Below are 15,656 nucleotides of genomic sequence, written 5' to 3' on the forward strand. Positions count from 1 at the left end.
AAGAAGTCCATCATCTGGCTGAAGAGGTCCATCATCCGGCTGAAGTCTTGATCCAAGCGGGGGCTGAAGAGATCCATCATCCGGCTGAAGTCTTGATCCAAGCGGGGGCTGAAGAGATCCATCATCCGGCTGAATTCTTCTATCAAGCGGCATCTTCAATCTTCTTTCTTCCGGATCCATCTTCATCCCGCCGATGCGGAACATCCATCCTGGCCGATGACTTCCCGACGAATGACGGTTCCTTTAAGGTACGTCATCCAAGATGGCGTCCTTCGAATTCCGATTGGCTGATAGGATTCTATCAGCCAATCGGAATTAAGGTAGGAAAATTCTGATTGGCTGATGGAATCAGCCAATCAGATTCAAGTTCAATCCGATTGGCTGATCCAATCAGCCAATCAGATTGAGCTCGCATTCTATTGGCTGTTCCGATCATCCTATCAGCCAATCGGAATTCGAGGGACGCCATCTTGGATGACGTCCCTTAAAGGAACCGTCATTCGTCGGCCAGGATGGATGTTCCGCATTGGTGGGATGAAGATGGATCCGGAAGAAAGAAGATTGAAGATGCCGCTTGATAGAAGACTTCAGCCGGATGATGGATCTCTTCAGCCCCCGCTTGGATCAAGACTTCAGCCGGATGATGGATCTCTTCAGCCCCCGCTTGGATCAATACTTCAGCCGGATGATGTACCTCTTCAGCCAGATGATGGACCTCTTCAGCCCCCGCTTGGGCTTGGATGAAGACTTCGGAGCCTCTTGTGGACGGATCAGTGATACCCGGCGTGGTGAAGACAAGGTAGGAAGATCTTCAGGGGCTTAGTGTTAGGTTTATTTAAGGGGGGTTTGGGTTAGATTAGGGGTATGTGGGTGGTGGGTTGTAATGTTGGGGGGGTATTGTATGTTTTTTTTACAGGCAAAAGAGCTGTTTTCTTTGGGGCATGCCCCGCAAAAGGCCCTTTTAAGGGCTGGTAAGCTAAAAGAGCTTTTCAATTTTTATTTTAGAATAGGGTAGGGCATTTTTTTTATTTTGGGGGGCTTTGTTATTTTATTAGGGGGCTTAGAGTAGGTGTAATTAGCTTAAAATTGTTTTAATATTTTTATAATGTTTGTAAATTATTTTTTTATTTTTTGTACTTTAGTTAGTTTATTTAATTGTATTTATTTGTAGGTATTTTATTTAATTAATTTATTGATAGTGTAGTGTTAGGTTTAATTGTGGATAATTGTAGATATTTTATTTAATTAATTTTTTAATTGTAACTTAGGTTAGGATTTATTTTACAGGTAATTTTGTAATTATTTTAACTAGGTAGCTATTAAATAGTTATTAACTATTTAATAGCTATTGTACCTGGTTAAAATAAATACAAAGTTGCCTGTAAAATAAATATAAATGCTAAAATAGCTACAATATAATTATTCGTTATATTGTAGCTATATTAGGGTTTATTTTACAGGTAAGTATTTAGCTTTAAATAGGAATAATTTATTTAATAAGAAATAATTTATTTCGTTACATTTAAATAATATTTAACTTAGAGGGGTGTTAGTGTTAGGGTTAGACTTAGCATTAGGGGTTAATACAGTTATTAGAGTAGCGGGGAGGTCCGGTCGGCATATTAGGGGTTAATACTTGAAGTTAGGTGTTGGCGATGTTAGGGAGGGTAGATTAGGGGTTAATACTATTTATTATAGGGTTTTTGAGGCGGGAGTGAGGCGGATTAGGGGTTAATACATTTATTATAGTAGTGGTGAGGTCCGGTCGGCAGATTAGGGGTTAATAATTGTAGCTAGGTGGTTGCGACGTTGGGGGCGGCAGATTAGGGGTTAATAAATATAATATAGGGGTCGGCGGTGTTAGGGGCAGCAGATTAGGGGTACATAGGGATAACGTAGGTTGCGGCGGTGTACGGAGCGGCAGATTAGGGGTTAATAGTATAATGCAGGGGTCAGCGATAGCGGGGGTGGCAGATTAGGGGTTAATGAATATAAGGTTAGGGGTGTTTAGACTCGGGGTACATGTTAGGATGTTAGGTGCAGACTTAGGACGAGTTTCCCCATAGGAAACAATGGGGCTGCGTTAGGAGCTGAATGCTGCTTTTTTGCAGGTGTTAGGTTTTTTTTCAGCTCAAACTGCCCCATTGTTTCCTATGGGGGAATCGTGCACAAGCACGTTTTTGAAGCTGGCCGCGTCCGTAAGCACTGCTGGTATTTAGAGTTGCAGTGGCGGTAAATTATGCTCTATGCGCCCATTTTGGAGCCTAACGCAGCCATTCTGTGAACTCTAAGTACCAGCGGTATTTAAAAGGTGCGGGGGGAAAAAAGCACGCGTAGCTAACGCACCCCTTCTAACGCAAAACTCCAAATCTAGCCGTATATTTGCAAAGATAAAACAAACTTAGCATTAAGGATAGATGTTTAACAATACACAGACTATGGATATTAACTAAAATACAGGCCGCTTTCTTTAATCTATCAACTGTAATTTAAACTGCAGTGATTATGCATATATTTGTGTTAAATATTAATTGCAACCCTCTTTATTTATATATATATATATACGTTACCAAAATGACCAAAATTGATAGTTCAGTTACCAAAAACTCCTTGTTTCATCTCAGAAGACAGATAAGTAACATTTTCCAATCAATGAGAAAAGGCAGTCAGCTTGCTAAGAATGATTGTATTTCAATGCCCAGCAGCAGTTATCACTCAAAGTTAGCAGCCTGTGTCCTTTTTCCCTCTCTTGCTTTACTTATATATGTTTTCACTCATTTATGAAACCATGTGGGTGGCCCTACAGAAACTGATCATCCCATTGGTTACTTGGGAAGTCTATTCGGATTGGCCCTCGGCTTGGCATGGTCACCATGGAAACGCATCTTTTAACATTTAAGTCCCTTGACTGTCATACTGGATTCTGGCCATCGGGGGGCAGCGGACGAACAAAAAAGATTCATTTAACCATTTCTAAACATTTTACAATATTTCCCATATAATGATTATATTAAACAATACTATAACATTGCATTAATTACTTACAATCCGAATTCCAGGCAGGATAGCACCATGTGAATTTTCTGATTATTTTAATATGAAACATCATGTGTCTTTAACATTATATTATATTAAAGTAATTATACTGCTAATTATTCTGAAACTAATGGCATTTATACATCTGTTATATATATATTCATACAAATACAGCAGGTTAAACCTTTCTAACAAATTCTAAATGCATGAATCTTGTCTGGGGTCCATATTCATAGGACATCTGGTTATTATATGTCTGAAAAATATAGAGACACAATAGGTTATTATTCCATACAGACAATCCTGTATTTAGTATCTTTTAGCCCCATCTGGAACACATAAAACAACATGTTATATATCATTCAAAAATGGCACTATCACAATTGCTATTCAATCTATACAGATTTAAATGTATCTCCCAGATATATATTCAATACAGTCTGGGGCATACATTTAATATGTTTATCTGCAATATTATCAATGTAGTTATTATTTAATACAGCAATTACCCATTTAATATAATATGTCCCATTTCAACATATATATACATATATGGGTTATTTGAATTATTTCAAACACACATGAAAAATTTGCATAATTTCTTTTTCAAGAGGTATTTATTTTTATTTATGCCATAGAAGTTGTAAATGCTAATTTTTCTGTTCTCTGCACATGGAAACACTCCACAGGGGACAATTTACACATGGCTGCTAAGCCACAGTTCCCTTGGAAAATGTCTGTACCTTCAAATTTCTTCCCAGATGGATCGGCACCTCCGTTGGCAGGAAACCCATATATGGGCATGTACTTTCCACTTCTTTGAAATTGTAGACATCTCATTAGGCCTTAAATCAACAGTTTGACATTTAATTCACGTCTCTATTCACTGTATGGGGGTAAGGGATGCTCTGAAGCTTGCACTTCCAATTAAGGAGCAAATGTTGTCTTTTGGAATTTTTAAAGGGGTTGATGGTCAAATGTCTTAGTGTCAGAAGAAAATTTCAGATACAATCTGATATGGACTTAATTTTCACACCCTAGCTAGAAATGTCTCTTTTGAGATGATTTCTATGAGTGTCCTGTGTAATTGAAAAAAAAAAAGCGGGGGAGGACTGACTATGGGTTTTAAATCAATCCTTTACATCAGAATTGCGATTCATGAGCACATCTGATAAAATATATGGCCTCATATATACACACATCTTTTTATATTATTTACATATATATATATATATATATATATATATATATTAGTATATATACATATATGTCATTGACCTGTACCCTGACAATTGATACCCTGTCACTAAACAGCCACACTATACTATACTGTTTACCCCCTATACCGCCACTCCCGGAGCCCACCGCAACTCTAATAAATTTATTAACCCCTAAACCGTCGCTCACGGATCCCGCCACAAATAAATAAAGTGTTTAACCCCTAAACCTCCCCTCATGGAGCCCACCACCACCTACATTATACTTATTAAACCATAATCTACCACCCCCTACACCGCCGCCACCTACATTATACTTATTAACCCCTAATCTGCTGCCATCTACACCGCCGCCACCTACATTATACTTATTGACCCCTAAACTGCCGCCCCCTACACTGCCGCCACCTACATTATACTTATTAACCCCTAATCTGCCGACTCCTACATTATATTTATTAACCCCTAATCTGCCCCCCCCACACCGCCGCCACTTTATTAATTTTATTAACCCCTAAACCTAAGTCTAATCCTAACCCTAACACTCACTAACTTAAATATAATTTAAATAAATCTAAATAAATATTCCTATCATTAAATAAATTATTCCTATTTAAAACTAAATTCTTACCTATAAAATAAACCCTAAGCTAGCTACAATATAACTAATAGTTACATTGTATCTAGCTTAGGGTTTAATTTATTTTACAGGCAAGTTTGTATTTATTTTAACTAGGTACAATAGTTATTAAATAGTTATTAACTATTTAATAACTTCCAAGTTAAAATAAATACAAATATACCTGTAAAATAAAACCTAACCAAATTTACAATTACGCCTAACACTACACTATAATTAAATAAATTCCCTAAACTAAATAAAATTAAATAAAATTAAATAAAATTATTTAAAGTAAAAAAAATAAAAAACACTAAATTACAGAAAATAATAAACAAATTACAAGATTTTTAAACTAATTACACCTAATCTAATCCCCCTAACAAAATAAAATAGCCCCCCCAAAATAAAAAAAAGCCCTACCCTACACTAAATTACAAATAGCCCTTAAAGGGGCCTTTTGTGGGGCATTGCCCCTAAGTAATCAGCTCTTTTACCTGTAAAAAAAAATTACAACCCCCCCCAACATTAAAACCCACCACCCACACAACCATCCCTACTCTAAAACCCACCCAATACCCCCTTAAAAAAAACCTAACACTAACCCCTTGAAGATCACCTTACCGTGAGAAGTTTTCACCCAACCGGGCCGAAGTCCTCAACGAATCCGTCAGAAGTGGTCCTCCAGATGGGCAGAAGTGGTCCTCCAGACGGGCAGTCTTCATCCAGATGGCATCTTTTATCTTCATCCATCCGGCGCAGAGCGGGTCCATCTTCAAGACATCTGACATGGAGCATCCTCTTCTGACGACGTCTTCTTGTTGAATGAAGGTACCTTTAAGTGATGTCATCCAAGATGGCGTCCCTTCAATTCCGATTGGCTGATAGAATTCTATCAGCCAATCAGAATTAAGGTAGAAAAAATCCCATTGGTTGATGCAATCAGCCAATATGATTTAAGTTCAATCCTATTGGCTGATCCAATCAGCCAATGGGATTGAGCTCGCATTCTATTGGCTGTTAGAATTGGGTGGGTTTTATAATAGGGTTGGTTGTGTGGGTGGTGGGTTTTAATGTTGGAGGGGTGTTTGTAAACATTTTTTTACAGGTAAAAGAGCTGATTACTTTGGAGCAATGCCCCGCAAAAGGCCCTTTAAAGGGCTATTTGTAATTTAGTGTAGGGTAGGGCTTTTTTTTATTTTGTTGTTTTTTTTTTTATTTTGTTAGGGGGATTAGATTAGGTGTAATTAGTTTAAAAATCTTGTAATTTGTTTATTATTTTCTGCAATTTAGTGTGTTTTTTGTACTTTAGGTAATTTTATTTAATTTTATTTAATTGCATTTAGTTTAGGGAATTTATTTAATTATAGTGTAGTGTTAAGTGTAATTGTAACTTAGGTTAGGTTTTATTTTACAGGTATATTTGTATTTATTTTAACTAGGAAGTTATTAAATAGTTAATAACTATTTAATAACTATTGTACCTAGTTAAAATAAATACAAACTTGCATGTAAAATAAAAATAAACCCTAAGCTAGCTACAATGTAACTATTAGTTATATTGTAGCTATCTTAGGGTTTATTTTATAGGTACGTATTTAGTTTTAAAAAGGAATAATTTATTTAATGATAGGAATATTTATTTATATTTATTTAAATTATATTTAAGTTAGTTGGTGTTAGGGTTAGGGTTAGACTTAGGTTTAGGGGTTAATAAATTTAATATAGTGGCGGCGGTGTAGGGGGGCAGATTAGGCATTAATGAATATAATGTAGGTGGCGGCGGTGTAGGGGAGGCAGTTTAGGGGTTAATAAGTATAATATAAGTGGCGGCGGGGTAGGGGGGGCAGATTAGGGGTTAATAAGTATAATGTAGGCGGTGGCAGTGTAGGGGGGGCAGATTAGAGGTTAATAAATATAATGTAGGTGGCGGCGGTGTAGGGGGGCAGATTAGAGGTTAATAAATATAATGTAGGTGGCGGCGGTGTAGGGGGGCAGATTAGGGGTTAATAAGTATAATGTAGGTGGCGGCGGTGTAGGGGGCAGCAGATTAGAGGTGTTTAGACTCGGGGTACATGTTAGGGTGTTAGGTGTAAACGTTACCATAGGAATCAATGGGATATCAGGCTGCAGCGAACATGAGCTTTCGCTGCTTTCAGACTCCCATTGATTCCTATGGTATCCGCGGCCTCCAGGGAGGCGGATTGAAAACCAGGTACGCTGGGCCGGAATAGTGGCGAGCGTACCTGATAGAAATTCGATAACTAGCAAAAGTAGTCAGATTGTGCCGAATTTGCATTCAGAACATCTGTAGTGACGTAAGCATCGATCTGTGTCAGACTGAGTCTGGCGGATCGTATGTTATGTCACAAAATTCTGCTTTTGCCGGTCTGTAGGGTTTGATAACTAAGGGGAATCAGGCTTGCCACAAATACGCTACGGAATTCCAGCGTATTTGCGGTTGACGGCTTGATAAATAAATTTTTGTGTACCTAAATCATTTAATATTTTCTTGCTGTAATTGACCCCCATATCTGGTAGCTTTATCCCTGATCATGAGCCCTGGTATAACCTTTATAAACTGTTTTTTTTGCAATATGAAGTGGCTTATGTATGTCAGGTTCCTCAACTGTAGACATTATGGGCTTGATCACAATCCTTTAGAAAAAAATTTGACTTAGCGACAAATCCTCATAGCTTTTAATGGTGAATTTATGTTGATAATCATTAGATATATTTTTTAAGGATTGTGATCAACCCCAAGATTCAGACAAAAAATACCCCCTTAACTTATTACATACTCTTATTACCAGACCTTTATATGAAAAACATCTTAAAATAATAGTAATTTAAAAAGTGCCATTCCCTAGGTGTTACAAGAGCAAGCAAAATATCACCAAGAGAAATCTCAAACGTATCATTTTTCAACAGAAAATCCCCAAACGGCACAAAACCTAAGAGCAGCAAAGAGGGTTAGTCACACATCGATAGCAGACAATTGTAAATATATATGTATATGATTATATACATATATAGTTGTGTTAATACTAACCATAATATACACATATTAACACGTAAATATATATGTATGTAAGCATATATTTACTAGGAACACACAGTTCCCATAGATCACAATGTTAAGGCAGTTTTCAGTGCCCTTTATTTTCCAACACCCCACACCAGCCACATTTAACCCATTAAAACTCCCTCCTGCAGTTACTAAAAAAAAAAAAAGTTGCTTCATTTTTTTTTTTAAACAATCACTACACTAAATTGTGTGGGCAATTGGGGCACATTTTTAAAATTAACCAGAGGTCTGATATCTGGTTAATTTTCAGGGCAATAATTGCTACCGTACATCTAATGGTTGGTTATTTATCGTGTGCCTGTAAAAAGGGCACATTTTGCACAATAAATTAGTGCCCCACTTGTAATCTATCCCTTTATAGCCCATTCCTGCCATAACATCTAGAAGAAAATAAAATTATAATTTCTGCATGCTACATATGATAAATATATAAATGTTGCATTTGTCTGATCAGCAAGAAGACATATTTTGTTTTTTAGGAACTATTTATTTCTAATCAATCTTCTAAAAGATATCAGCTACTTTATAAATAATGAAATAAATCATACATGTTTTTTTATAATTAAACATATAAAGTATTATGTTACATTATCTGTGGGTTAGAGATAGATTGACAAAATGGAAAAACGTTACAAACCCAGCGACAAACATGACTATTACTTGATACATGGGACAATCCTACAGAGAGCTTTTTTCAGTTTGCAGCTGCTCAAGATCAGAATAACAGACAGTTCTGTTGGGAATAACTGACCTAAACAATGCACTATCATCATCTCTAGACTTACATTAGCTGCGGTTAAAGTCAGATACGTTAGCTGAGCCATAATCAGTACCACAAAAACAGTAGCAAGCATCACCATAGTCTTACACGCTCTGTAATGTGCATCAAGCTGGGGGTCACTCATGTTGGTTGCATTAAGTTTTATTCTCCAGACGTGTCTCAAAAGGGAAGTGACAGTGATAAGTAAACAGGTTATACTTATTATTAATGGCACAATACCTCCTAATGCGATAAGAAAGACTTCATAATGCAGGTAATCATGAAACATGACTTGAGAGTTAGGAATATTATTGGTGGTCAGGTTCCTGGTCACATCCGGCTGAGGGACAATGTTCAAGTACCAAATGGAGGGGACAGAGATTGAGAAACACCCCAGGGCTGTAACCAGCAGCAGCTTTGGTACCAGAACCGGGAGCCTCATCTTCAGTCTTGTGATTAAACGATTTTTACAGCTGACAACAGTCACACAGTATAATGCGCAGAGCCCGGCACAGAGCCAGTAACTGAGACTAAGGAAAAACGTATAAAACAAACATCTAACTTGCAAAATTTCCTTAATAATAAAAAACTTAAATGAAAAATCAGATGCACTCATTAACAACATAAACTGCAGAAAGATGTTGTTCAGGCTCATAGTAAACTGGATTTGGTTGCTGGGGGTCATGGTCAGGAAGCGGTTTTGTTCCATAAAAATCACAACCATTATGAATAAGTTAGAGATGACCCCAGTTACTAAAGTTACTGCAGTAAATAACAGAAACATAACCATCTCTAGTGAAAAGAGCATTTTCTGTTTGTCTCGGTGCTGCTAATGTGTAAATATCAGCTCCTCACACTCAGGTGCACAGTATAATAATCAGATGCTCATGCAAATATTAGCAACGTTTTGTTGGCATGTGAGATTATTAGATGAAACAAATGTATTTGCATTTATATCTATGTGCAGCTGAGATAAAACAATCACTGATGGTTAATCCAGAAGAAGGAAAAGTAAAATGTGTCTGTTAATTACCTGACATTTCATCTTATATTGTTCCAACCTGCTGAAGACGGACATTTAAATCATTGTTTTATTTATGTGGTTATAAAAGCACTTTATTTGTCTTTATTGCTATTGTTAAGTCCATAACATAATTTATAATCTGGCGCACATGGGGGAGGTAGGTTGCTGGGGCTGAGCTCAGTGCATGGGACATGGAGATGTTCTGTGAAGATCAAGCAGAGGTTCTAGGTATTACTTTTTATATAGAGGGATATGTGACAACTGTGTGTGTCCTATCTGATTTCTTACTTAAACTATTTGCTTGGATTACAACTTTTCCTACATCCATTTCTTTTTACTGACTAAGAGGATGCTGGAGATAACCGACCATTAACTCCTTAAATGAACAAAAAACTACCGACACAACTTCAACACAGTGATTACTATTTACTGTGCTATGTTTCCTCCTATACCTACAGCTCTCTTTAGAGTTATTGTCTTATTTTAACCTTTTACACTGCTGGTTGATCATGCCCCATATCTTCACACATGACACCACCATCTTGGAGCTTTGGAATTCTTGAGCTTTGGGACAGTTGTGCAAATCCAGAGACCAGTGATGCCGCTAGCTATTTGACAGCTGTATTGTATTTGGTTAGCTTGCGTGATGCAGAGCATTACAACATTAAGAAAAAAATCAAAAGAATAAACAGTCACTCTCGAAGGGACAAAGCTGGATTAAATAGTGAAATATGTATTGGATCCTCAGTGTCACCAGGAGGGGTAGTCACATGAAACAGCAGAGCTAATGTGAGAAGTCAATTGACAGTAATTGTGTATAATTAATGCTATACAGAGTAACACTATGGTAACTGCTTTCTATGATGTCTAATTATAGAGGAATTCCATCTACAGAATCCTTATTTAATTTTGGAATTTTCAACCTCCTTATCCTATTTTCGGCACAGTGTTGATACTTATACAGATTTGGGGACATATTTATCAATGTGCGAGCGGACATGATACGAAGCAACGGATCATGTCTGCGCACATCGATAAATGCCGACAGCATATGCTGTCAGCATTTATCATTGCACCAGCAGTTCTTGTGAACTTCTGGTGCAATGTGGTCCCCTGCAGATTGGCCGCTAGCAGGGGGTGTCAATCAACCCGATCGTATACGCCGAAACAAGGGGCATCAAGCTCCATACGGAGCTTGATAAATATGCCCCTTGTTATCAATTTTTTTTTAGATTTTATTTGTGAAATCAGACTTGATAAATTGACCCCTGAGTTGTGAAAGATGCTATCAACAACAATGTCCTAAAAGAGAAGTTGAAAGAGGCGCCTAATGGTGTGATATCGTAGGGAACAAGGTGAGTGTAATGAATAGGAACAATAGGGTACTCACAAACGTCCTTGCACATCCAGTGCAATAAAGCGCAAGCTGAGGCTTCAGAGCGGCTCGGCTGACTCAGACACGCCAGCTGGAACACGAGACCACGGCAGATAGATAGCAAGGCAGAGCAGGGTTCGGTAAAATTAGTGGATTTTATTAAAACATTTGTTAAAACAAATTGTTGCACAGCAACACGTTTCTCTGCACCAGTTGCCGTTTCATCAGGCTGTCGTGTTCCAGCTGGCGTGTCTGAGTTAGCCGAGCGGCTCTGAAGCCTCGGCTTGCGCTTTATTGCACTGGATGTGCAAGGACATTTGTGAGCACCCTGTTGTTCCTATTCATTACACTTACCTGGTTCCCTACGATATCACACCATTAGGCACCTCTTTCATCTTGTCTTTCAGGACATTGTTGCTAATCTTCGCTCTGCTTTAGGAGTGATGCCTGCCGTTAACTACCCTTACACGGATTCATAAGGACTCTTATCACAAAAGTTTGTTATTGTTAATATACGTTTTTATTTTTATATTTATATAGGCATTGCCAATTGCCTCTCACATATCCACACACATATATTTTATTATTTGCATATATTGCACTTTGCACATTATCTATTTTTCACCTAGATTATGAGTTTTGCGTTACCGTTTTAACGCTGAAAAAATGGTAATTTCAGCGTAAAAACAGTAAAGCAGCCATTACGAGTCGTGTCAATATAGCTATACCGCAAGCATTTTAGCCTGTAACGCAACGTCAATCCCACATTTAAAAAAATTAAGTTTTTGCGTGGGATTTCCATAGTGCTGGTATTACAGGTTGTAATGAGGTGAGGCCAAAATGCTTGCTTTTCAGCTGAGACCAGTAGTTATGAGTTTTGCACAACAAAACTGTTACACAAAACTTATAACTAAAATGTTACAAAGTACACTAACACCCATAAACTACCTATTAACCCCTAAACCGCCACCCTCCCACATCACAAACACTAAATTAATGTTATTAACCCCTAATCTGCCGCTCCTGACATCGCTGCCACTAAATAAAGTTATTAACCCCTAAACCTCTGGCCTCCCACATCACCGCCACTAAATAAACCTATTAACCCCTAAACCGCCAGCCCCCCACATTGCAAAAAACTAAATTAAACTATTAACCCCTAAACCTAACAACCCCCTAACTTTAAATTAAAATTACAATATCCCTATCTTAAAATAAATAAAAACTTACCTGTGAAATGAAAAAAAAACTAAGTTTAACTAACCTAACAACTATTATACTAAAATTAAAATAACTATCAATTAAACTAAATTACACATTAAAAAAAACTAGTCTAAAATTACAAAAAATAAAAAATACTAAATTACAAAAAAATAACAAACACACTAAATGATGAAAAATAACAAACAAAATTATCCAAAATAAAAACAATTACACCTAATCTAATAGCCCTATAAAAATAAAAAAATAAACCTAGCCTACAATAAACTACCAATAGCCCTTAAAAGGGCCTTTTGTAGGGCATTGTCCTAAATAAATCAGCTCTTTTACCTGTAAAAAAATACAAAGACCCCCCAACAGTAAAACCCACCACCCAACTAACCCCCTAAAATAAAAAACCTAACTCTAACAAAAACCTAAGCTACCCATTGCCCTGAAAAGGACATTTGTATGGGCATTGCCCTTAAAAGGGTATTTAGCTCTTTTGCTTTGCCCTAAAAAGAGCATTTAGCTCTTTTAAAATAGCCCAAACCCTAATCTGAAAAAAAAAACTCACCCAAAAAAAGTAAAAAAAAAACTAACACTAACCCCCGACGATCCACTTACAGTTTCTGAAGTCTGGACAGCCAGGCGGCGAGAAGTCTTCATCCATCCAGGCGGCGTCTTCTATCTTCATCCAGGTGGCATCTTCTATCTTTATCCCGGAGGCATCTTCTATCTTCATCCCGGCGGCGTGGAGTGGGTCCATCCTTCAAGACATGCGGTGCGGAGCGTCCTCTTCATACAGTCGCTGCCGTATACTGAATCTTTAATGCAAGGGAGCCTTTTCAAAATGGAGTCCCTTGCTTTCCTATTGGCTGATTTGATTTTTGAAATTCAAATCAGCCAATAGGATGAGAGCTACTGAAATCCTATTGGCTGTTCAAATCAGCCAACAGGATGAAAGCTACTGACATTCTATTGGCTGATTTGAATAGCCAAAAGAATTGGGATATTTTAAAAGAGCTAAATGCCCTTTTAAGGGCAATGCAAAAAAACTAAATGCCCTTTTAAGGCCAATGCCCATACAAATGCCCTTTTCTGGGCAATTGGTAGCTTAGGTTTTTGTTAGAGATAGTTTTTTTTATTTTGGGGGGTTGGTTGGGTGGTGGGTTTTACTGTTGGGGGGGTATTTGTATTTTTTACAGGTAAAAGAGCTGCTTTCTTTAGGGCAATGCCCTACAAAAGGCCCTTTTAAGGGCTATTGGTAGTTTATTGTAGGCTAGGGTTTTTTTATTTTGGGGGGACTTTTTTATTTTTATAGGGCTATTAGATTAGGTTTAATTGTTTTTATTTTGGATAATTTTGTTTGTTATTTTTCGTTATTTAGTGTTTGTTATTCTTTGTAATTTAGTATTTTTTATTTTTTGTAATTTTAGATTTACATTTTTTTAGTAGTGTTAGGTTTTTTAATGTGCAATTTAGTTTAATTGGTAGTTATTTTAATTTTAGTATAATAGTTGTTAATTTATAGAAAGAGGAAAGGTTTTTTAGAGGAAGGTACCAACATAAACCCAGACCCACCAGAAGAGGTAGGGGGGGCAAACAAAAAAGTAACAAGAACCAGAAGTGTCAGAGAAACCAGACACAGCAACAAGCCTTACAAAAGGAGCCCCAGTCCTTTCTCCAAAATCAAAATGAAACAATGAAAGTGTTAAATTTATCTAATAAAATGTTGTCAGAGGACCATCAATCTCTACTTGCTAAAGGTCTATCTTTTTGTCCAAGCACCTCACTTGATAAGTTTGAAAACATAAAGGATATACAATTATATCTAAGAAAATTATTGTTACGTAAACAATATGCAGATGTAAAAAATCAGAAAGAACCAGGCTCAGAAAGTCAATGGACTATAGAAGATCTAACAGCCTTGCAAGATTTGGAAGACTTATTAAAAGAAAATGAAACACAAGGTAGCACAAATTGGCGAAACAAACTAATTAATAAATCTAAGTACATACCCAAATCTTCTATGAGCCCAAGTGTTCAAATTTTCAATAACATTGTCTGCAAAGAAATTTCTAACTTACAAGTCAAATCACCTTTACCGAATTTAACTAAAGGAGAGAAGCGTGCTTTAGCTGAAATTCAAAATTGGGAAGATGTAATAGTCCGCCAAGCGGACAAAGGTGGCAATATTGTTCTTTGGCCTATAGAGATGTATTTAAAAGAAGCTAACATACAGCTAACAAATGAAACCTGTTACAAAAAATTGTGGAGTAATCCAACTGAGCAATTTCTCACACAATATAAAGACCTTATCACTCAAGCCAAAATGAACAACACCATCAGTGAAAAAGAGAAAAAATTCCTGACAGTGAACCATCCTAAAGTAGCCACCTTTTACCTGATCCCAAAGGTACATAAAAATGCTAAACACCCACCGGGCCGCCCCATAGTATCAGGCAACGAAAATCTGACGGAGAAAGCAAGCAAATATATTGATCAGCGATTAAGAGAATTTCTAACAGAAATCCCTTCATACATAAAAGATACTATGGAAACACTTCAGCACTTACAAGACATCCAATTAGGACCTACATCATGGCTTGTCACTGCAGATGTTGAGGCCCTTTACACCAGCATTAGACACGAATTGGGGCTAGAAGCAGTCCAATATTATTTGAATTTGGGAACAGAAGAGGATGAAAATCATAACAATTTCGTGATGAAACTGCTAGAATTTGTGCTTAAAAAGAACTATTTCGTTTTCAATGACCAATTCTATCTGCAAACAAGAGGGACAGCGATGGGGACAGCTTGTGCACCAACGTACGCCAACCTATTTTTAGGGTGGTGGGAGCACAATACTGTCTTCATTGATGAGAATGATGAATTTACTCAACACATCCCCCTCTGGCTAAGATACATAGATGACATCTTGCTAATCTGGGAAGGACCCAAAGAAAAACTGGACATATTTTTAAAGACCCTAAATTCCAACAATCTGAACATAAAATTAACTTATGAATCCAGCCAGACGGAAATCTCCTTTTTGGATTTGAGGATTTTCAAAAAAAGCAATGGCATGTTGGGAACAGATTTGTACAGAAAGAAAACAGCTACCAATACTATTCTATACAATACAAGTGCACATGCCCCAAGCACAGTGAAATCCCTTCCTACTGGAGAATTCTTACGGGTCAAAAGAAATTGCTCAGAACCAGATTTATACAAAATCAGAGCTCAAGAAACAACAGATCGCCTTAGCCAGAGGGGGTACAGTAAATCTTTAATTAAAAAAGCCAAGAACAGGGCAAGAAAAACAGAACGTGAG

The 15,656-nt window shown here is 37.2% G+C and overlaps 1 protein-coding gene across 1 annotated transcript; it reads right to left on the reverse strand.

Moving 5' to 3' along the window:
* Positions 1 to 8,616: 8,616 nt before the first annotated feature.
* LOC128642160 (taste receptor type 2 member 40-like) lies at positions 8,617 to 9,444 on the reverse strand. The gene has a single exon (XM_053694840.1). The coding sequence runs from the start codon at positions 9,442 to 9,444 to the stop codon at positions 8,617 to 8,619; it is 828 nt and encodes a 275-aa protein (XP_053550815.1).
* Between the last annotated feature and the right edge of the window lie 6,212 nt (positions 9,445 to 15,656).

Source organism: Bombina bombina, chromosome 11 (assembly GCF_027579735.1).
Source record: "Bombina bombina isolate aBomBom1 chromosome 11, aBomBom1.pri, whole genome shotgun sequence".
NCBI classification, from domain to species: domain Eukaryota; kingdom Metazoa; phylum Chordata; class Amphibia; order Anura; family Bombinatoridae; genus Bombina; species Bombina bombina.